Raw genomic sequence first — 23,626 nt, 5'->3', positions numbered from 1 at the left:
AAAAAGAACGATATTCATAGGAGCACTTATATCACTTGTCATTTCGCCGTTCCTGAGCGCGCGAAATTTCAGCCCTATCATTTGTGGAAAATAATCGCTTCTAATTTAAAAACTATTATAGCCTCGACACTTTTGTATTAGGATTTTCGTCTGGAAATGTTCTAAGGAATCTGTCATTAAGAGGACCTCCGGTGGTTTTAGGACACCCTGTATATATATATATATATACATATATACTCGTGTAAAAAATATTCTTATCGACTCCTTATCAACTTTTCGTTGTTAAAGCGAATTTCATCAGAATGCTAAGAAATTGCTAACCGTAAAATTGCGTAATTGAATCGCAACGCATACGAGTAAATATTATTCGCATGTAATATAAAATGTACGCGTAAATATTATACCGTTAACGTTGGACGATGACAATTATCACCGGTTTTCAACAACGTCGTGTAACTTGTTAGCTTCTATTGCTAAAGGAACAGTTAGAAAGAGGTAAAGGATGAATTAAACTAAGATCAAAGTTGGACGACGTTGGCGAAAACCGGATTCAGACAGTTATTTCACAAGATATCGTTTCATAAGCACATCGAAGGCACGTAACAAATCGGTCATTTGCATTAGCGATGTATAGTCACGATGTATATTTTCTTATTTCGAACGAATCTCTTGTTATCAAGACTTAGTTAGGCTTACAATTAGTTGAACTAACGTCGGTGCAGGATCGACGATTTTTTTCTAAATTGGATCGCTTTCGTCGCGTCTATTCCTCAGACATAGTCGCGACGCGTCCGCTAATTCCGTCAACAGGAGAGTCTGCGAATCGGGAGGGCTTGTCGGTTCATTTCCGTTTAGGCCACTTGCGCTCCGAACGAGTCTACGGATACGCCTCTGATGCTTCCTCTCGGTCTTCAATTTTGTAAATTCACTCTGGGCGCCCTCGCTGGAGCACGAGGAGCTCGTGGTGCTAGGCAGGTCGTCGTTTATCCCGCTGCCGGTGTAGCTCGCTGGTTCGTAAGTGGCGCTCGACCTCATCGATTGCGTGGACGCCTGTGTCCTGAGATCAAAGTCAATTTTATCAAAGATCAGTCTCCCTCTAATTATAATTATTATAAATAGAATAAAATTTTATTTTCAAGTCTCCAATCGAGTTCGATTCTACGGAAACGCCAATGGAATTTGATTCTAATAAAATATTAGACTGATAAATTTTCAGACAATCCACACTTGGTACGACGCAGTCGCGAGTTTTCTGATATAAATTTATAACAATTATTGAAAGTCGTTCGAATTAGTTTCGGATTTATCGTCTACCTTAAATTCTGTCTTTCGCGCGCGGATTCCGCACTGCCGGCTATTGTCGCTCCGCGTGCGGGTGCGCTCCTCGAGAATATCTCACGGTTGTGAGACTGACTGGCGGCAGGAACATCGACGGGATCACTGGGCGGTGGCGGGCCTTGCGGAAATATGCTTTGTACGTGAGGCCGGCTTTCGTTCGATTGTTTCATCGATGTCAATGTCATCTGCTCGTCCACTTCCTCTATGACGCCTATCCTCATGGAGCCACCTGCAGCTGTGGCATTAGCATTGTATTCTATTTTCTCAGTCAAGCTCGTTTTAACGCGACACTTTACGTTAAACGAGCAACGTACCGGGTAGTCGTGTCTGCAACGAAGCCGTTGAACCTGTGCTCGGCATTTTTCCCGAAGCTTTGGCGGCGGCACTCGTGGTGCCTCCGTCAATCCTGTCGTCTTTGCTAAACAATCGCTTAAGTACGCTGGTAACGCTGCTCACCCTCGTGAGCGATTCGCCCAAATTGCTGGGAGTAGAGCCACCGCTGAGAGTGCGTTCTCGATTACTCACTCTGCTGGCGCTTCTAATTAGAAAATTCACCCAACTTAGAATCGTGAAAGTAAGCCATTTTCACACACATCGATATTACGTTATAAATTGTCATTGTTTGAAAGTCCGACTTATTTAATGTAGATGAAAGTATTTAATTGTTGTACTTCGAATTCCAACAAGTCTTTCTCTTCGCTTCTCATATATCGCACGGTATAAATAGCTACCTTATTAATCTCCCGGTGCTGGCTGTATTGCTTCTGAATTTGCGTTAAAAATAATTGTGAGACGTGAATAATGTACTTGACACTGAATTTAAATAAGAAACATTTGGAAAACTAAGTAATCTCTACGCTTACCGGGACAGCTTTCCGCTCGCGGTGAAATGTATTCCCGACGCGGCATCGTCGGCGATGTCGGAGCGGAATTTTATGTCGTCCGGCACCATGTCATCGATCTTGACAGACGACGGTTGCAGCTCTTGTTGCGCGGCGGACAATTGTATACCGGCTGTTGAGGGTTCGGGCGGTTGCTCGCGGTAGGGTTGCGACGCGGCAGTGTACGGCAGCTCCGTGGGGAAGATTTCGTCCCAATACTGATCGCGTATGAGTTCAGGATGTTCGTGATGCATCTCGTCGACGATTAGGTAGCTCACCTTGAGAGCGAAGAAACGACCGCGTTATGATCTCTGAAGTTTTAAGAGAGGGAGGGGAGAGAGAGAGAGAACAAACGACAAGCAGTTCTTACTTGCAAATTGCGATCGATTAGCCAGTTCACTTCGAAATCGTCGTCGTCTTCGCCGAACGGATTGATCAATGTCTCGGCCACTTTCAGCCAACCCATGTAGAAGAAGAATTGCAATGTCGCGAATACTGGGAAGTACAGATCGATGTTAGAGTTCGACTTTTGAACCCACTGACGACCCATTACGGAGGTCAGGAAATACGTATATACGGCTAATGTTACGACCTAGAGTAAAAACGTAATTTGGAGTTAGAATGCTTCTTCAAAGTTTATTGATCCTTTGCACTCCTACGTCGAGCTAAGCTTAATGCCTCGCGGTAGTTTGTCGTGTAGTATTCCAAGTAATTAAGTCGGTGAGATTACAATTGACAAATTACTTTTAGAATCTTCATCGGTTTCTTCAAATAATAAAAATTCTTTCATTCTCGACACAGGATTAAGTATCGCACTTAATTTTATTCTTGTAGCAATTGATCACTTCTCCGCTAGGTGAATTGCTATAGCATTGTCTTTCGCGGTTATTAATTTAAATATATCTACCTGGGTGTACACTAACGGCACGCTGATCGTGTCGTAGTGCGATATACTGCCGCACATCCCGCGGAACTTGTTCAGCTCGTCGATGAGAGTTTTCACCGCGAAATCGTCGCGTATCCGGCCCTCCTTCCGAGCTCGGGTCACGATGCTGGAAGCCCAAACTATCGGCAGCCAATGCTTGCTCGGCTTTGGGAATTTCGCGTTTAAACTTTCAAATATCGATAACTCGTTTTCCAGCAATAAACCGCTGTCTACGAGATGCTCCAGAGTGGGAAATCTCTTCTTCACGCGCGGCGCGACGTTCGTTAGGACCATGGTCAAACAGACGCACACGTATCTGAGAAAACAGAATTTACAACTTATTGGGAGAAGGAAAATCTAACGTGAAACTTGCTACATAACATATGATAACGCGCCAATGTGGGTCACAAGGCAGGATGTAGGTAGCCCAACTTGTAAATTTTCTGAAAATCGTCAATCTATATACCGTTTCTTTCCACATTGGTTCAACGCCAGATCAGAACCAATGTGGAAGAAACGGTATATAGATTGACGATTTTCAGAAAATTTACAAGTTGGGCTACCTACATCCTGCCTTGTGACCCACATTGGCGCGTTCTCATATATTGTTTAGTTTTAGATAGGGGTCTTAGTTGAAAGTTTATTACAACACATAAAATTCGTACGAAATCATTTCTTTAAATTTCTTTCTACGACGTTAAATATTACTTAACGACACGCTTTTAATGAATTTGATACTTGTATAACAAATTATATGTGTGCTCTAATTGGAACACCGGTCTTTTGAGAGAAAGAACAAGAGTCGTGTCTTTCTTTCGCAGCTCAAGTCGAGTGTTCCGGGCGTATGGTTGTGGCTTATAACTTTACATTGCACGAGATACCTAACTATCGTCCGACGCATTAGACGACCACGCTCGTCGTTCCCGTGTATAGTAGACGAGACGAAGACCGCGATGGAATCAGGCCATGGTATCGTCATGTATTGATTCCACCACCTGGTCATAACGATACTGACATAGAAACCCAGGACAAATGACAATGGTATCAGCTCGCTGTACTCGTTGCAGTACGCCACCACGGACTCGAATGTCCTCTTCTGCTCTTCGTTCAGCAGAAATCGGTAGATGCCGGACAGGGAGTAGTAGATGAAGAGGAAGAGCGTCAGGTCGATCCAGACGAGTTTGTAAACACTCGCTCGCCATCTGAAACGAATCGCGCGGCTCGTTAATCGGAAGCAGACACGCCGGGAACATCTGTCGGGAGCGACGATTGTCCCGCGACGAGCGAGATCTCGTCTCTACACGGCGGGTGGGGAAAAATCGCGACAGTGATAGTGCGCTTTGGAATCTGATGAATTTAAGTATTAAAATCACGAAGCGATAAAGCGCGATAACGTTACTTGGCGTGCGCTGTTATCGAGCCAAAAGTCAATAATCGTACTCCACATTCGCTTGGATTGTTAGTCGCTCACCGCCAGCGTCGGCATGTTTGAGGTGCGTCAACTTTCGATGACGAAGAGCGCGTCGTGTTTTTATGCAAACACGTCGGAAATGTCCGCCACCCGTTATTTGCAATTGGATGTATTCCAACGTAATTCGCTCTACTATTCTCAGCGCGATTCACTCGTGAATATCATTGACATTTACAAGCCCACAGCCGCGTTACGCGAAACGATTAATAAAATGAGAAACCATTTATCACGTACAAGTCATATATGTATGTAAGTAGTCGTATCTTATATGTCAGCTTTATTTATATTTCAATCGAAGATGAAAAATAAAAACGAGAGTAAAACGTTGTGTGACAATACAGACATCGAAAGTAACAATAAAATTTCGGTGAAAATGTTGACATTGCGGCAAAGTAGAAAAATTAAAAGTAAAGTAAAAAAGATTAACAAGAGTAAAGACTTACAATTAGTGTCGCCAGCTGGCAAATTCTAATTAAAGAAATTTATTGTGAAAAACATTACCTCAGCCAGGTTGAAACAGCCTTGACCTCCCTGCACTGTAGGCGGGCGTCTAGAATGTTCTAGGGAGGTCCAGGTTCGAATCCTGGCTGAGGTGAATTTTTCGCAATGAACTTGTTTAATTAGAATTTGCCAGTTTTGTCGATTATTAATTTCCTACGAGATTAGTTGAACGACAAAATATCTCTTCGCGCGAAAAGTAGTTGAAAGCTTTTAGCAAAGGAAACGCCCTAGATGACAATTATAGCTCATTCGAGAGTCACGAGTGCAGGTAAAAAGGCGAAAGTCTCACCTTATCAGCAATTTGAGGAAGCAACCGAGGCCCCTGCAAGTGGCTACCTCGGCGGTGTAGCTGACAGTCATCTCTCATTCGGCACGTGAAACGCGTTCCACGTGGCTGCTCTTTCCCTTACTCAACACCAAGTGCCTCGCACCTTCGTCGGCCAAAACCTCGTGGCATCTCCCAGAGCGTCCCAGAGGCCTCTTCGGCGAAATGATAACCGGGCGCGACAGCTAAGTGTCAGCTCCTCTTCGGCATCATCTCCGGCCGCGCTTCCTCGAAGTAGCCAAGTTGACGGTCCACCGGTAAGAGATCACCAAGGTCATCGTTTACACGATCGAGCCGCCGCTGACGCGATTATGTAAGCTGTATCAACAGAGGCGGGACAAAACTCGTTAGCTCCAATACACGCACTTTTCGTGTTTTGCGATCAATAAGGCTATTGTTTGAAAAAATCTATTCTCGTATCTGCCTCGGTCTTTCGTCTGCGAGACTATGCGCCAGGTATGTTCGCCACGTGTGGCAATGCGAAATGAACTTGGCGCAGCCTCACGTGTTGCCCTTCGTCACAGGTTTATAAATTTACTACGCGCTGTTATCGATGCCTTTTATCATACGTTATCAGGCCCCGACAGACTCGTAAATTTACCGTGAAAATTCACCCCGATAACGGAAGTTAGAGTGTGAATTTAACTAAAAGGTTCTCACGGGAGAACTTATCGTCTCAGATATAACTGAAAGGGATTATCGAGGGGATTATTAGTTTCCCCGTTATCTCGTTTTCCGATACGACGTATCGGTCAATGCTTCCTTCGAAACGTAGACATTCATTTACGCTGTAGAATTATAGGATTGTATCTTTTTTTATTAAAATATCTCCCGGTATCTCGCGACCTTCGATCAAATTGATTTTCTAAGATCAGATTTTGTTCGAAATTAAAGGATAAATATGTAAAGCTCTAATACAGAAATTTGTTTAAAATTGCTCGAGAAAACGGCTGATTCGTGTAATATCAAAGATCGTCCGAACCAAGGGCATTAATTGCGTGTGTCGAACGATTTATCTGCAAGTGTCGGAGCAGTAATTTTCCCCATTAAAAGATAAATGTTTTCCTCATGCAGTACCCATCAAGCATAAAGATTCCGCGAATTGCTTGAGTTTCCAATCCGTGAGAAGCAGATTAATTAAAAGAGAATAAAAGGAGAAGAACACTCCGTGAAAAATTGAATGCTTCTCGGCGTCGATTAATTTACAGATTTTTTTATCTCTAGTTCCTTCATTAATTTTATACGCTCGCGCGCGCGCGCGCGCGCACGCACGGAGAGAATTTTCTCTTAAAATTTATCATGAAAATCATGCGATTGTGGGACAACATGGCATTTTGAACAACTTTATGAGAATTTTTTGAAAGCTTACCATCAGGAGAACACGGTAGTGTCTCGTGCCAAGTATAAGCGAAAACCGCGCGCGGTATTACAAATTATATCACATACTGTTCACAATTCTTAAAGCTTTTTTTTTAAATTCTTAAAGTAAGGTTTTCCTTAAAAAAACTTTTCGTGTTTCTCATTTTTCTAAAGTAAAATTTTCAGGTTTTCCAAGATATATTTTCCCAAGGGAAGACGACGAGGGGGAAACCGCTGACCAAAATCTTGTACACCAATGCCCACTAATGCCCAGTGGGCATTACTTTATCTTATTATCTTCTTTTATCTTATTTATCTTGTTTTATCTTATTTTATCTTATTGTATCTTATTTTATCTTATTTTATCTTTATAATGCCTCAGCAAGACGTAATGCCCCAAAAATGCCCTAGTAATGCCCGGTAATGCCGCAAATCTGTACACCACAATGCCTTCAGCGGTTTCCCCCTCGGAAGACGAGTGAAATTCAAAGCAATTGTAATAGGTTTTTTTTTTTAGTAAGAAATGCGTTGTAATGGGTTGATTTCCACGTGACATTCAACTGCACCGTCAGTGCTACTTCGCGATCAATACAATTCAGTAGATATACGTAGAATCATGTAGGCGTAGGTTAAAATCAGTAGGGAACAGAGTGCAGAAATTTTCAATTCAACCTTTTACCTTGCCGCCCAATCATCGCGATTCCCTTTAATCCGTGCGTACACAGTTGGAAAATTTGTGTTTTCTTGTTAAAAAAGATGCCGGTTAAACTTTTTGTGTTAAATGTCTAACACATTCATGCGTTAATTTAACATATTGCTCTTGTGTTAATTGACTTTAAATGTAAGATTATTAAAATAACTGAAAAGAAATGTTAAAACAACACAATGTATACTTTTTAAACTGACATATATGTTAATTTTGCACAAAATTTATTTCAAATTATTTTAAGATTTGCATTTACGTGTTAAAATATTAACAGAGTTAATGTGATTATTTAACTTATCCATATTATATTAACACAAAAATTTGTTAAATCTGTTAAATTTAACACAAACTTTTCCACCTGTGTAGAACAAAAATGCGTACAAGTGTGTAGACGTAGATCGAGATCGGTAGGGAAGAGAATGGAGAAATTTCCAATTCAATCTTTTATCGTCGTCTCAATTTCAATCTCTCATCTCTGCGGGGAATTTCCGCATTTCTTCAAGTCTCATTCGTCCTTGCGCGCGTCTCGTTATCACGAGGGTACGTTACCGCGAGCGTTACGCCACGCCGAAGTGCAGTCGGCACCGCGTGCTGGCGACCGCCAGTCTCGGTCAATCCTCGAAAGTATCACGAAACTGTAGTTGACGTCATTGTGTAGCATGACGAATACCGATAACACAATGTAATCGCGCATCAAGCCGGATCAAGCAATTAGCAGATCACACTTTACTCCCATCGCCGCCGGCTCAAACGCGCTCGTGCATCATTAAATGCGCAAGTTGCAAAATAAGGGAAAGGAAAAAAAAAAAGAGCGGCAGTTGCGACGTAACGTTATTTACATGCAACGGGAACGAAATTGCACAGTTGATTCTCCAAGTTTGCCCCGATCGAGGTATCTTATCGTGCGCCTCAAGCCAGTCGACTTGAGAACAAACGCCGATGTTGTCTTCCCACACGAATCGTTTCGGATCTCGCTTTCGTAATTGCGGAATAAAATAAAATTGCGTTCCGGGAAATTATCTCGCGGCGAGATCGAATAGCGCGTCGTATACGTGACAGTTGCAAGTGTTGGGCAATTTTCACCTTGGACTCCGCGTGTCACGAGACGCACACAGACACTGCATAGATGCGATCGTAAAATTCATCATTCCGACCGTGACTCGCCGGGCGTCAGCTGTTGTCGGTCGCATAGAAGATCGCGATAAGATCGATAACAAATAGATTACGAATGTAATCAACGAGCGTACCAGCGCAGCACCGATGTAAACGAATCGAAGCGAAAGCAGGTAGCTCGTAGACGCCGACAGAAGGATTTCAGGAGGACAAAGAGGAACGAGAGAGCGAGTTCCAGCGTGGGTCCAGCGTGGAAACGTCCGCGTCCTTTCTCCGCTCGCCACCTCGCCGCGACGATCGATGTGCCACTCAATTTTTGCGGATGTTAACGCGCGCGACGACACGCGGGACGCGGCACCTCGGCCCGGGACAAAAGGACGCGCGAGGAACGTCCGCGCTGCGTCGTCAGACGAACAATCACCAGCCAGTACTGAGGCAACAGCCGCCGCAGTACGCCATCTCCTCGGTCCCCTGCGCTTCCCGCCACGAGTCCATCCCCTCCGTCGTGCCGTATTTCCGCATGAGTCAGTGGTGCTCACAGCTGATTGCGGGCCGCCGTATTCTCTCGGCGCAACGCTCGTTGTTGCACGCACGCCGCTCGCTCGCTCGCGAACGCTCCGGCGCTCTCGGCAGAGGCCTAGCTCCGTTTACCGTTATCGATTACCCCACGAGAGATCACGCGAGCCTCGAGTAAAATCGGTTCCGCGAATAACATGCGCGACCGCTCGCGCATTTCTAGAGAACCGCAAGTCTTTCAAAGTCTGTCTCTCTCTCTCTTTCTTTTCATCCTTCAAATCTTTATGTTCGATCGCCGATAGTCATCCCGGCTTATTCAAACCTTTCGTCTCCGCCTTTATTTAAAAAGCAGCTACACGCAGCGACCGCGAACGCACGCGAAGAAATTCTCTTGTTTGTTTTTACGTGGCTCGCCAAATTTACCGATGGCTCCGGCGAGTGTACGCATTACACCAGTAATACATTAGTTGCGCGTTGACGGATGACTAGATGTTTACACAGGGATGGTAAAATAGTGACGGATCAACTGGCGGGTTAACAGAAACGAAATGCGGACAAGTTAAACTGACGGTTGATTTCTCGTTTAATACTCTCCTTACATCGGTAAACGCACACAACAATAATTCGATCGTTATCAAAATACTATAGATAGCACAACGGCGTGTTATCGATATAACATTCAATATGCATTATCTAAATTAACATTTCTAAATCGTTATCTCTCACAATGCTCTTCCTCGGGTGTTACAACAGGTAGCGGTAACGTAACAACGGGCGTACAACGGAGCCCGTGTGTATCTTAACGTGATAATTTTTATGAGGCATCCCGTTGATCTCGCGAATCGACCGGAAATAGGAGAAACTCGGCGCGGTCACGGTTCTTTAAGCGCCCGCGCCCGCTTCCTGCTATTCGCTTTACGAATGACGCGACGTTTAAAACGAACAACTAAAAACTTACTTAAAAAATAATTCGGTTTAATATATAAAATCTCTCTCTCTCTCTCTCTCTCTCTCTCTCTCTCTCTCTCTCTCTCTCTCTCTCTCTCTCGGCGGTTATAAAATATATCTCGTATATACACGTATACTTTGCACTCTTTTTCTTTTACAACACCTTTGTACACTTATTCTCGAAGGTATATGAACAAACTAGAAGTTGATATATATACATGTATATCCGTCTGTCTCTAACGTTGGTCTTCCATTATGGACCCACACTCGAAGGTAGAAGTCGCAGATGCGCGACTCGAGTGAAGTTCTAGGTCGAGAAAAATAAGGAGGAAATACTTGAAGTAGCGCGGAGCATAGACTTTCACTCGAATCCGGCCCGCCTCGACGCGGTTGCAACGGTTACGCAGTCTTGGTCCCTAGAAGTCACAGCCATTAAATGCAACGAACGATCTGAGATTTAAGGCCACTCGATATTAAATCAGCCGCGATAACACGAACTCGGGAATGGCAATGTAGCTTTAGCGTTAACGCGATATCGGCAACGAGGACGCCCCTGCGGGCGCAAAGCGATGACGCGCATTGCATTTCGAACGACAAAGTATCTCGACGTTCTATATAATAATTTACATTGCATGAGTCGGTAGTAACGAGCGCGGTTTTTCACGCCCGATAGCGCCGACCATTAACTAGCTTTCCTCTCGTATCTACGTCATTAGAGCTACGATCTACAGAGGGCTAGGGGAATCGTCAACCAGAAATAATTAATACAGTCGGTTATGAGACAGGATTGTCAGCGTAAAACGGCTTTCGGAGATGAGAAGATTCTCCTCTCGGTGAAGGAACACTTTCGAGAATCGCAACAGCGAAAAGTTGTTCCCCAGTTTTCGGCGATTGGTCGATTGGTTTTCCACGTAATGAGATGGGCGCGCTTCATCTCTATCTGATTGTGTCTGTCACGCGACGATAGTCGTGAGAGCGTTGCTTTTACTTCCGTAGCTGCCGGGTCTGCAATGAATAAGTAATGACGCATAACACTCGAAAAGATGAACACTGTGGAACTTGCATTATTTAGACATTATTTAGGACATTATATAGAGTAGAATCAGATAGCGATGGGTGTAACTGGCGATAAATACCTGATAGTGGCATGTTGCGAGGAGCGCGACCATCCGGCGATGAAGTTGACTTCGCCTCTTCGACTGCTAATACGCTGCCGACGAACTTGACTATCACTTTTCGCGGCGATCCGCCGCGAGACAACGTGCATAGGGTCTGGCGCGATAGTGGACTGTATCGCTTTGTACACTAATCTGTGGTTGTAAAGAAGAATGCTATTCAATTTACATCAACTTGTAATTTGATTAAAAATTACATATTAATATATTTGATATAATAATTCACATTTACAACAATCCACACTCTTGGGATGATAAATGGAGTTTAGAATAAACGAATTAAATACAAACAAAACGCAGAGATACCGCCGGTTTAATTTTTCGCGGATTCGAATTAATATCGCTCCCACAATTACTGAACGGAGCGACGAATTAAATACAAACAAAGCACAGAGATACCGCCGGTTTAATTTTTCGCGGATTCGAATTAATATCGTTCCCACAATTACTACAGTCGCGTAATACAAGGCAAGCGTACCTGGGCATTAAGGCAAGAACAGAAGTAAGTCCCACTGTCAACCAGTATGTAACATGTGTGAAGGCCATTTCCATCACCCAGAAGGACCCGGGTAGGCCCATGCAATTGACGCAGACGGCATTGTAAAACAAGCAAAATCCGAAGAAAATGCCGAAAGAACCGAAGATGGCACCAACGTGGATTATAGTCTGAAATGAACAACGTTACACATTGCCCGTGACGTATCTCGCTTTTCTCTAACGTCGTTTATTCCTTCTTGCTTACCCAAGATCTAGTTTCTATAGCAGCATAAGCTAGCATAACGACGATGCACGTTGACATGATAGTCGTCCCGAATTCCCATATGTCGATAATCGAATCGTCGTAAACCTGAAAGACGGACGCTTATCTCGTATACTCTATATACCGTAACGATTGTTTCTGGCCCGTCAGAAGTGCCGCACCAATTTACCTCTTTGGTAATAAAAAATATGACGATACTTTGGTAAAGAGCGTCGACGATTGTGAGCCAAAACGAATGCGACTGATACACTAGTCCCAGGCGTCCCCTCGTATATAATTCCGGGGCTGCAAGTAACACGCGAGCCTTGGCGACTCGATCGTAAATACCTAAGGCGAGAGGTGGCAGCGAGGTGAACAGCAAGTTGTACAGCATTAAATATATTTGGTCTATCATCACGGCACCGGAAAAGCCGCAAAACAGCTGCGAGAGAAAAGAGGGAGAAAGCATATATTATAAAAAATATCTCTACTTGAAGTCTCGATAAGCCGTTGTTCCTTTCCATTCTTCTTTACATTCGATACTCACTTGAAACCAGAATATGAGGAAGACAAAGGTGGCGTTCTTGTAAAAGAAATATAAAATCATTCTGGCGAGACGATCGTAACACCAGTGGCCGTGTAGAAGAAGGAGCCGGCTGAGCATGGAAAATCGGGAAATTGCGAAATCCGCTGCCATCACCGCTTGCGTGCCTTCTTGCCCCGAGATACCGACACCCACGTCGGCCGTCTGTATCATGCTAACGTCGTTCGCGCCGTCGCCAATCGCCAGCGTTCTCATTCCCAATTGCTTCTTAACGATGCGGACTATGTATGCCTGTGATGTAAGACAAACTATGTATATCATTCTTCCTCGCGTTGTCGTTCTGGTTATTAGGTTGCGGCTAAGGTCCGTCCTGTTATACTTTGTTACCTTTTGCAACGGCGTGGCGCGGCAGGCCAAGACGCTAGAGCACATTTTCGTGAGCTCGAGGAACGGGCCGGTCAGGCCCGATCGCGGATCCATGATCACAGTCAACGTTTTGCCGTCGACGACGAGCGCCCGTTGCCGCGGCCACGGGCTGCCAATCCTGTGCGCGTCTCTCTCGGCGGAGTGGTGGTTGTACATGCCGGCGGGATCCGCGATGTCCATCATTTCCGGCCGCGAAAGGTCGGGGTTGACGCTCTCCTTGCGCGCTGACTCCAGGTAGCCGTGTATCAGCGTCTCGGCGACAGATTTCGATCTCGCCTGCAGCTGCAACAGCTGCATGGCGGGCGAGAAGAGCTGCGCCGAGTACGCCACGTTCACCGCGGTCTCCGGTTTGTCCCCTGAAACGGAAAACGCGAGCGTGCAACGTGACGTCGGGTTCGCATTAGCGCGCGCTAATTACGTTCAAGAACACGGACTGGTTCCGAGGGATGTTTACTTTTCATTGGCTTTCGATACGTTCGCCTCTGTAATTTTTTTATCCGCCGTCTTTATATAACGGCATTTATGTAATGGATAGGTGCAACACGCCGGCTACGTGGGGGAAATTTGCGATTCAATGCGCGAAACGCCTCGTGCATCTCTCCCTCCAAGATGACCGCACTAAAAATAGTGCTCGCCGATGTTGAAACCGGTTTGAGCGATTTTCCACGAACCTGTCAGAACCCACACGACGATCCCGGCGGCGACCAGGGCGGCCATTGTCTCGGGCACTCCGGCTTGTAGCTTGTCCTCGATACCGGTCACACCCAGCAACGTCAAGTGCGACTCCAGCATCGCGTATGAGTCGCGTATGCGACGTTCGCGATTCTCCGTCGCCAGCTCCGCCTCGTCGTGCTTCTGCCGCCAGATCTCGTACTCCTGCGCCGTCAGCGTTTTCTTCGCCATCACCAGCGTGCGCAGACCCTGACGCGCGTACGACTGCAAGTACTGTCGGATACTCGCCGAGGCGACGGTGTTCTCGTCGCTCGACGTGAGCGCCGGCAGCATCGTCGTGTCGGCGCCCTTGCTGTACAGCACTATCTCGCCGGTGTGTGGATGCCTGAGCAGCACCGACATGCACTTCCTGTTGGAGTCAAACGGCAGTACCTGCAAGCGTTCGAACAACGATAACAATCAATTCCCTTCTTCTCGCGAGCGACTCCGTCGCGACCTCGTGAACCACCTACGTGAAGTATCTCGAACGCGAGCGTCGACTTGTCCGGGAAGGACACGATCGCGCTACGGGGCGTGCGTTTCACCAGCTTGACGTCGTAAGCGCGCGCCGCGTGAACCAGCGCCAGCTCGTCCGGGCTCTCCGCCTCGTAGATCGCCGGGGTCTGCAGCAACTCGTCGCCGTTCTTCGCCGCGTCCGGGCTACGTCCCTTCGGTCCCTCCGGCGATGGTTTCCGTCCCAGCAGCCCGATGCCCAGGCTCGGTATCGACGTTACGTTCAGCAACTTTGGCCTACGAAGATATCGGCCCGTTAATACCCTCGTATATCTCGCGCTTCGCCGAGCGACATACCAACCTGGAGATTTTAAACGGGAATTTCGGAGTATCGTCGAACGTATTGGCCGTGCTAATTACTGGCGACACTGGTGACAAGGTGCGAACAGCTCTGGTGCTCGGGGACAGCGGTACTGGTGGCGAATTCACCGTCGGGAATGAGCTCGCGTCCCTTTCCATTATTCTGTCGAATGCCACGACGTTAATATCGCGAAGAAAAATTAATTGGCGACAAATGAGATCTAATCTCTCCATAGACGCGAAAATAGTCGTATTTAATTATCTTCTTTTTTCTCATCAAAGACGAAACATTTATGTTTTATTCTTCTTCATTCCTTCATTGAGCTAACGTATACAAACCTCGTAGGGCCAGTTCCATTTTTTTGAGGTTCCTCGATGACCCCGCTAGAGTTCATAATATCGTGATGCGGTTGAGAATTTACGACAACCGTGTTACACGTGGCTAAGACAATAAGAAACTCCTGTAAGCGATGTCGAAATGTACCTATGAGCAGGTCCTCTTTAAGCCGCGAGCAGGGAAGTAGATTCTCGTTGTCGCCCATGTGCGAATAATCCTGGCCGCCTACCGCGCATCTCCTAAATAGCATTTTGTTCTCCGTAAGGGTGCCGGTCTTGTCGGAAAAGACGTACTGTACCTGTCGTTCAATAATGATATTCCAAGTAAATAACGTAGAAAAGGCTAAAGATTACAAACAACGATCGCGTACCATTTAAATATTGAATGTAATCAGGTTACATTTATTAAACGTAAAAATGTGAAATATTAATTCCAGGATACAAATGTCTCTCACTTCTTCTCGAGAGAACTTTCGCAAAATATTGTTCGCGGGCAAATTCGTCGAGTCCCTTTCGCGGCCGGATTAATTCTTCGTTTTCAAAATTTTGTCGACGTAATGTTTTTTTCCCCCGTAATAGAACGCGTGCGGAATCGTCGAGTCCTTTTCAATTTTGTAAGTAGGACTCACACGTCCCAGCCGTCATGAAAGGGTTAATATAAATTGCCGCACTCACTTGGCCTAGTTCCTCCGTGATATTCAGCGCGCGGCACTCCGCCTTACGGCCGGTTTCCGTGTCGTGGAGGGCCGGGTCGTGGCCGATGTGGTACACCTGTCCCACCTTGGCCATCTCGATCGTCACGTACAGGCTGAGCGGTATCATCACTTGGAATATTATGACGAACGTCAGGAAGGTCAGTAGGCTCTCGTAGATCGGCTCCTGCATCACCGGCAGAAACGGCACCATCGACAGACCCGTGTACGTGGACAGCCAGAATCGGCAGCCGAACGCGCCGATGACGCACAGTACCATCAGTATCACCACGCACCACTTGACGTCCCTGTTCATGTATCTCTCCAGACGAGAACGCTGAAATGACGTTGCGCGTTGCATCGTTTGTTTGATTATTTTGATTAGCCCCAAGTTATAGCGAATTCGGTTGCTTGCACTAGAGCGCACTGAGTGCGCACTAAGGCTCGTTTACAGTCAAATCTTCTATTAAAGGCTCGTCTTAGATATCTGTTGAAATATTGCTTAGCCAGTAAAATGATCTGCAAAGCATTCGTGCGAATCATGTTTTTTAATTAATACTTTTTCAACGTGCATTTAAGACGAAGTTAAATATAAGATTAGCTTCTTCAAATTGCCAGTATAACAATGAAAGACAAACGCGAGGATGTCATCTTTATACTGTTATTGCGACAAATTACCACATGCCTCAGTGGTCGAATTGGTGAGATGCCCGCCTAGAGAGTACGGGAGGTCCAGGTTCAAATCCTGGCTGAGGTAATATTTTTCGCAAGAAATTTTCTGCATTGACCGATTAGTTAACAAATGTGGCCAGCCGTGGTCGAATGAAATTTGGAACTTTAAATGTAAGAATTGACTGTAAACAAGCCTCAGTGCGCGCTCGGTGCGCACTAGTGCAAGCAACCGAATTCGCTGTTAGATACTCGTTCCCTTTGGCATTTACCTTGTACCTGGGTCCACCGTTATTCAGCAACGCCTTGGTCTCGTGGCCGGCGTATATGACTATGCCCTCGACGAAGTCGGTGTTCTTCAACACGCATTCCCTGAGTAGAAGGTTTTCCGTGGACACGGGCACCCTGCCGCCGCTCGGGTGCACCACGGCGCCGTGAAACCTAACAAACGCGCCAGTGGGATCACTCTGGTAATCCGGTTAATTCCGTCTAAACGTTATCGCGGCAATAAACGCGACACGAGCGCGTTTCTCAGAATAAATCGCAAAAACATGGAGTCAAATTTCACGTTAAAGATGTAAAAGGCGGAAACCGGTCAGATTCTTTTTTTATTTTTAGAAATCAACGACTCGTCTAAGGAATGTGAAAATAACAAACAGCTTGCGATCTTACATCGGACACGATAAATAATCGTGTAATATTTACCTATATATTCTAGTACTTGGCTGATCGACCTCGACTACCGATCGGAACTTGGAAGGCTGAAAGGTATCCTGCAGATCGAGAAAACCCCGGACAACCTGGCGTTGCTTGAGATTCGACTCGCCGTCGAGGTTGCATGTATCGAGGTAAGCTAATCCCTGAGGATCGCTACTCCGCAGCAGCAAGAGATCGGCCGGTACCAGTTCGTTGTTCGAGAGGTGAACCAGATCACCCACCTTGACATCTTTCCACGCCACCTTCATATATCTGTCGCCCTCGCTACAAAGAAACCGCGAGAAATCTTGTTAAGAAACACACATGCGATCAATTAACCTTTGGTTAGCAGTTAACCGACATTTGTGGAACTGACCCTCAGGCCGAAAAATGCGTCAATCGCGACGAGTAGGTAAACGGCAATACAATTAAAAAGTTTGCGCGATGAATAAATTACTCTCACATCTGCGACGTTTCTTAATTTCACCGTCCGCAATTACGTAAATTGTATTTCGCGGCTTCGCAATAAAGATCTGATTGTACGCCCGATGACTAAGAGACCGTTAACATTTCTCTAATAGAGCACAGCCTGTTTCATTTAATAAGCTCGGCTTATCATAGCGAAATGCGCGTCTGTTTTCACTAAATTAATTAAATAACTTGCATAAGTCATTGGATTCAAATAAATATCTGTTTCTTTCGCACAGGTGGGGAAATTGAGATGAGTGAAATTATATATAAACATCTTACTTAACGAGTTGACGACGCTCGGCAAATCCTTCTATTGCATAAAAGAACTCGTAAGGCTACTCTACTGTCGTCACCGCAAAAATGAACGTTGCGCGCGGCTTCAAATGCAAATGTTTGTTAAGATCGCAACGAGCTCTGTTTGTACAGCGAGGCATGTGGGTTCGGCAATGAGTAATTATCATTTGCCTGACCGTCGTGACGGAAAATTAGTAAATATCGTGAATATAATCGAAACTAACGAACAGTATGAACACACGAAAAAATTAAAAAGGCTTCTTCAGTCTCCTCTTCCTTTCGTCTCGACTAAACACTGACAATTGTTTTAACGTTACAACATGTCGAGTATCAAGTATAAAAATCTAGTCTAGGAGACGTATCAGACTGTAATCGGCTTTCTGTACCTAATAACTGAGCCAATGATTGATACGCGAAATATTGATACGAAACCACATTGCGAAAGAATCTCGTGAAAACATAATTTCTCATTGTCCTCTCGAGCCTTCTCGGCGCGGAATCCCGGCGAATAGGTCTAGAGGCGACCTTGCGTGATTAATTCAGAAAAGATTCATCTCTCTCGAGTATTCTCCGAGTATGACGAAACAGCCGGTTGACGATATTTAATTGAAGCACATGGAGCGAGGGTATCCAAGACTGTACGACCCTGAACGCAACCGTCACGTCCATTCTCGTTTGATCGGAACGAAACGAAATTGAGACGACGGCTGGGGACGATCATCGGAGACGACCTTCGAGAACCGCGGGTCCTCGCGGCGAAACGATATCTCGACATTTCAACACGGTGGATTCACCGAGGGATTGGCGAACGGGATTCATTTCGAGAAGAACGAGAAAAATGCCGTTTGTTTTATTACAAGGCCTTCCAGACGGGGCTAAATGATGCAAATTCTTTTGTTCGCCTTGGAAGATAATAGGAGAAAAGGGACACCATTCTTGCCTCTGCCCCGCTCGCTTTTTCGCCTCGTTCGGTATAACAAATCATTGCGAGCGCTCGCATTTTGCACCGCGTGTCGGTATCGGTGTCGCGATTAAGCGGTTCCTTTTTTGTCGCGGATTTGTGCCGTTTCCTGCGAAGGAGCGACGCGGATGTTTTGTGCACATAGCGCGAATACACGAGCTAATTACGCAATTACATACGCAACCTGTCTGACGTTATAATCGTCGCACATATGCATAATACGATGATCGAATGCATTCTATATAATTCGTCCGCGAATACAATGTGGCAAAAACAATGTCCGCTAAACATAGGCCGATAAAATACATAACAGGTTTTTCTGCACGGTGCGGTGCATTACGTAAGCAACGTGTCTGCGTTTCCCGGCACGTCATATTAAAGCGGGACGATTAATCTGTCGGGATCATTCAATTGTTTAGCAATTCCTGAAATAAGCCTGTCAACTTTTCCAAACGCACGGGTGTTTTTTCCTGTTTTTTTTTTTATTAGTTGCACTCGCTCGTTCAAACGCACCGCGTACGCTGGCACCGCGTTCGTTATCGCCGGTCATATACTCGTAATAATTCCAGGATAACGGTTTTTAACCGCACCATAATTGTAAAAGATAACGAGTCAAGGATAACTTGGTAGTTACGTGTTTCACTCTTATCAAAATTCACGGAAGTTCAACGGATATTTCAAGGAAGTTTTAGGCCTTTCGACTTATTGTCAGCGTTCTCTTAACGTTGTTACTTGGCCTTCAAATCGTTACGACTTTAAACCGCGAGGAAACGACGGAATGCTTGCAAAATTCTGTTCTACATTTATCTATGCACACACGGGGTTGCTTTTATTACTTAAAAATTGTAGCTAAACCCGCCAAAATAAAGGAAACCAACTCTGGGGAAAAAAAGACAGTTAGCAACCCATTTTGGGGCCCACAATTAGTAATCGAATTATTTGGATTGTTCGTAAATCTAATCTTTTACGAATTTTACCTCGCGCAACTTGTATAATTTAATTATTTGGATATGTTTTATTAGAAGAAAAAACATTTTTATCTTCTCTGCAAAAGTATCTTACAAAGAAACAGTCCAAATTTTTTCCAGAGTAAAGTTTCGAACAATCCAAACAATTCGATTACTAATTGTGGGCCCCAAAATGGGTTGCTTTTTTCGCCCAGAGAAGATATCTATTAAATGGGAGAAAATTGGAAAATCTGCGTACTGTTTCATCGGGTACGTTCGAGAACGAAGGGAATGATTTGCGGCTAAAATACTTGCACCGGCGAAACATTTATAATTATGTCTTTTACGCTGAATATTATTCGTGTCGGAAGCTTCCCACGAGACTGTCTCTATATACGGATTTGCTGGCAACACGTCGATATTTCAGGCTCTCGAACGCATTTCGGAGAAACGATATAGTTAGGATACGCAAGCACACACGCATGACATACGTTTACACCCGCATCGCATGACGTAACCGATGACATCACTCGCCGGTTTAACGGCACTCGGAAAGCTTTGCAAGAGGAAAAAGAGAGCTGGGTGTATTACCTTGCCGTCTCAATTTATCTCCAGAATGTAATCGGGAGAACCGTATTAAATGTTTAAAAGTTGCTCGCGTTGCGAGAGGTGTATCGGCTTTCCCGGCGGATTCACGCGGGGAAGGAGGCTTCTAAAGTGGGATATGCCGAGTAGACGGTCCTGCGGCTTCGGGATTTACAAGTTTTAATGCAATGGCATGCCTAACGGCCGCCACAACAACGAAACTATCGACGAAGGTCAATAGCTGTACGTTCGAGCAATCGGTGTCAAATAGGCGAGGCAAGTGCGATGATTAACGGCTCGCACACGCGAAACGACACTTGCTCCGATACGGCCGGAGACACTTTTGTTTAACGTGATTTTAACGGTACTCCAGACCGGTTTGGCTAAATTACAGTAATTTCCATTTAACCGAAGGAAGGCTTTTTATTGTCTTTTCCCGCGTCAACTTTTCTTTTATTTTATCGAATGATTATAAATGTTGAAATTAAAGCAGACTCGGAAAAAATTTCAAGCGTTTCTCGATTCGTGGACATTTTGAATTTCTGAAATAGCATATCTACAATGTGTGCATTTACTGAAATTTAAAGGTAAATCTTGTAAGAGCAGAGATTAAAATAGGATTCGAATTAACAATGAGTACGTACAGATTAAGCAGCGCTTTCGCTCAGCTGCTGCGCCGTGTAGCAAATAATGATACACTCCGTTGCTAAGAATTTTGAAGAATGAGCCACGCGAACGAAGAGAGAAAGTCAATTTCATCAAGTTATTTAAATCAGCTATCAAACTGAAATAAAAAGGAGTCGATCTCGTTACTTCGAAGAGACCCATGGCTTTCCACCGAAGTCGCACGCATACACGTGGAAAAACGCATATAAAACGCACACGGCTCGCAGAGGCGCGTATCGAGGGAGGAGTTGCGTAATTACGTAAGAAAAATACACGCGCGCGGTAGACTAACAAGCGGAATCGGCAGATTGTAAGGCACGCGTCGTGAGACGAGATCAAAAGGGGTAATGGCAATAAATGCGAATGTCAAGGCCTCCGGCGCACGAGACGGATCAGAATCGACCTGGCCGTGAGTGCAAGAGGAAAAGAGAGAGCGGAGTCGCTCGCACTATTATGCGGACACGTTGCGTTCAGAAAACGCGCTAGAGTCCGACGATTAGTGGGGCGCGTGTAGTCACGACTCGAAGAATCGCCGCCGCCGACAGCGTAATTTTGAGTCGATCGCGCTTTCCGATAGAGAACACGCGAATGCATCGGCAGGTAGTGCGTCCAGCCTACATCGGAGATCCGCGTAGTAATCGGGCCACGTAAAGCGATTCAAATTTCTTCTCGGACACGAGATAAATATATAATCATCTCGTTATCGCGCGCAACGTGATTCCCTTTGTCATAATCGTAGCGATACTTGAGGTCGTAGATATATTGGAACCGGGACTGCCGTTACAAATTATAGAACGATCTTGTAACGCGAGCGTGATCGGGAACGCGAATTAATATTGAAGAGGTAATCGACGTGGGTGACGCGTGACGGGACACGTCGAAGGGCAAGGTCGCCCGACGAAATCCGGGGAGACGTCGTATCGGAATTGCCAGGTCATCGATCAATTTTCCGATTACGTTGCATTATAAACGAGGGTTCGTGACGATCGTGAAGCTGCCCACGTTGCACGAACGATCGAAACGACGAACGATTAGGCCAGGCCGGCTAACGGCAGCTAAACACAATTATATACAAAACGGAATATGGAAACTCGCCGCTGGTTTTCATACGCGAATTCGCAGATGTAGATAAAGAACATTACCTTAATTTTCTCGCAATGTTCTCCGAGTATCTCAATTTTCCCTCAATTTCCATCGGTGCAAAATGAGATAAATTTCTGAGCCCGTTATTCTTCCATTGTCTCGTGCCCAAATAGCACGAAGGCGAACATAAGTTCATAGAGATTCTCTGGCAAAAAAAAGACAGCGACCCATTTTGAGGTCCACAATTAGTAATCGAATTATTTCGATTGTTCGTAACTCTAATCTTTTACGAATTTTACCCCGTGTAACTAAAAATCGCAATTAGCTATTCCATTCTATATCCAACATTTTTAAGTAATACTAATCAATTCTCTCAATTAGTTCTGTCGACATTCAGTAACGCAAAGATAATTTTCACTCAAGATGCACTAACCGAAATGTTAAGTTGCCCAACTACAAAAAAAAACGGTCGAAATTTTTCCCAGAGTAGAGTTACGAACAATCCAAATAAATCGTGGGTTGCTGTATTTTTTTTCCTAGAGTTTGATTTTCAAGAAAAAAAATACCCGCAGAACTAGAAAGCTGAATAATCCAAATCGCATGTGACGACTCTCAATAAAACAAATAGTAAGGTAGGCAGAAAGGGCCAGTGCGAGGGCCAACCGCAGGTGTCCGTGCGAAATTATCCAATATGCGAAATTATCCAAAGGGTCAAAATAAACTACTTTGCGAATTCATGTGACAGAATCTGTTCTATCTGGGGGATAGAAAAGATAAGCTGCCTCGTGAGCAATCAAAATGATCGCGCGCAGGCAATAATCTCTGCGTCTAATTAATTGAATCTCTTACAGCTATGAAGACCGCGAGACTTCACCTCGACGGCGGGGGATTCGAATGAGCGTTAACAAGGCTTATCATCCCCGAAACTGTTGCGAGTCACGAGACGATATTTCGGAGTTCGTTACCCCCGTCGTTCGGCTATGCGATCCAAGCCGTCGTCCTCGCGTTGCAACCAACCACGTGGCATGCGTACATACGCGTTTATCGGCGCAAGCGTGCCGGCCAACCGCGCGCGGCGAATTCTAGCTGATTCGATCGCGCGTGCAACAACCCGCGCTTACGTGACACGATCGTTCGCCTGCGGCATTTCGACGATGCACCAGGCGACGAGACCAGCGCACGTGTTGCTCCGATGACGCGCGTTAACGCGCGTTAACCGCGCGCGGGCCGACCTTATCCAAATTGTCGCCCGAGACCGTTGCTCGCCGCGTCGATAGATAAGCAATCCCGTTGTAGCCGGGCTGGCGGCACGGCGATTAAACAATCAGCTTTTATTCACTTAAGCTTACAGCCAGAAAGTGGGACTTGGTTTACAATAAAATCTTAACTCATTCATCCATCCACTCCTCACAACTCTATTATTATAATATTCGCTATCTACCTATTATCCTATCCGCTCCTAAATCTATCTATCTATACTATAACTACTTATCGCCGCTTTTAACATCTATTTATTTATTTATTATCACAATTATATCACAATTTGTGTCGCCGAACTTCCATTTCCCTGCCCCTGACAAGTTATCCTTTTAATCCTTTCCTTTTCCTTCCATATTTTACATAATATTTTTCCCTTATTATCATCTGCTACGTCATTATACAGTCTCTCCAATTTCTCTTCCACGCTATTACCCATCTCTATAAACCATTCCGTCGTTATTTTACAATCCGTTAC

At 45.2% G+C, this 23,626-nt stretch overlaps 2 protein-coding genes and 1 non-coding gene across 7 annotated transcripts in view; 1 reads left to right on the top strand and 2 right to left on the bottom strand.

Annotated features, from left to right (window-relative positions):
* Nucleotides 1-631: 631 nt before the first annotated feature.
* LOC105568911 (bestrophin-4) lies at nt 632-9,081 on the bottom strand. Of its 5 annotated transcripts, none has more exons than XM_012024979.1 (10): nt 8,754-9,081; nt 5,406-5,759; nt 4,026-4,346; nt 3,127-3,460; nt 2,590-2,811; nt 2,202-2,497; nt 2,070-2,102; nt 1,653-1,876; nt 1,315-1,573; nt 632-1,057 (listed from the first exon to the last, which is right to left on the bottom strand). In XM_012024979.1, exons 2-10 carry the CDS (start codon nt 5,474-5,476, stop codon nt 739-741), a joined length of 2,079 nt encoding a protein of 692 aa, XP_011880369.1. In that variant the 5' UTR covers nt 5,477-5,759; nt 8,754-9,081; the 3' UTR covers nt 632-738. The 5 variants fall into 5 exon arrangements, with proteins under 5 accessions (XP_011880369.1, XP_011880372.1, XP_011880370.1 ...); XM_012024982.1 differs by having other exon boundaries at nt 1,315-1,567; XM_012024980.1 differs by lacking the exon at nt 8,754-9,081 and adding an exon at nt 7,888-8,743.
* Nucleotides 9,082-10,176: 1,095 nt separating this feature from the next.
* Nucleotides 10,177-23,626, bottom strand: part of LOC105568910 (probable phospholipid-transporting ATPase VD) — a 24,102-nt gene continuing 10,652 nt past the window's right edge. Inside the window, exons 5-18 of the mRNA XM_012024977.1 lie at nt 16,894-17,169; nt 16,461-16,629; nt 15,503-15,856; nt 14,831-15,126; nt 14,493-14,654; nt 14,152-14,428; nt 13,639-14,071; nt 12,929-13,323; nt 12,545-12,832; nt 12,188-12,439; nt 12,001-12,105; nt 11,737-11,924; nt 11,220-11,393; nt 10,177-11,088 (exon numbers count right to left, since the gene is read on the bottom strand). Coding sequence (XP_011880367.1) covers nt 11,037-11,088; nt 11,220-11,393; nt 11,737-11,924; nt 12,001-12,105; nt 12,188-12,439; nt 12,545-12,832; nt 12,929-13,323; nt 13,639-14,071; nt 14,152-14,428; nt 14,493-14,654; nt 14,831-15,126; nt 15,503-15,856; nt 16,461-16,629; nt 16,894-17,169 — 3,421 coding nt within the window. The 3' untranslated portion in view covers nt 10,177-11,036. The remainder of the gene's footprint in view (nt 11,089-11,219; nt 11,394-11,736; nt 11,925-12,000; nt 12,106-12,187; nt 12,440-12,544; nt 12,833-12,928; nt 13,324-13,638; nt 14,072-14,151; nt 14,429-14,492; nt 14,655-14,830; nt 15,127-15,502; nt 15,857-16,460; nt 16,630-16,893; nt 17,170-23,626) is intronic.
* Nucleotides 16,203-16,276, top strand: Trnas-aga. The gene has a single exon. It is a non-coding gene; the product is annotated as a tRNA-Ser (tRNA).

This window comes from Vollenhovia emeryi, unplaced genomic scaffold, assembly GCF_000949405.1.
Source record: "Vollenhovia emeryi isolate VEMERY1.0 unplaced genomic scaffold, V.emery_V1.0 DF939127.1, whole genome shotgun sequence".
NCBI lineage: Eukaryota > Metazoa > Arthropoda > Insecta > Hymenoptera > Formicidae > Vollenhovia > Vollenhovia emeryi.
This window is presented reverse-complemented; position numbering and strand designations above follow the sequence as displayed.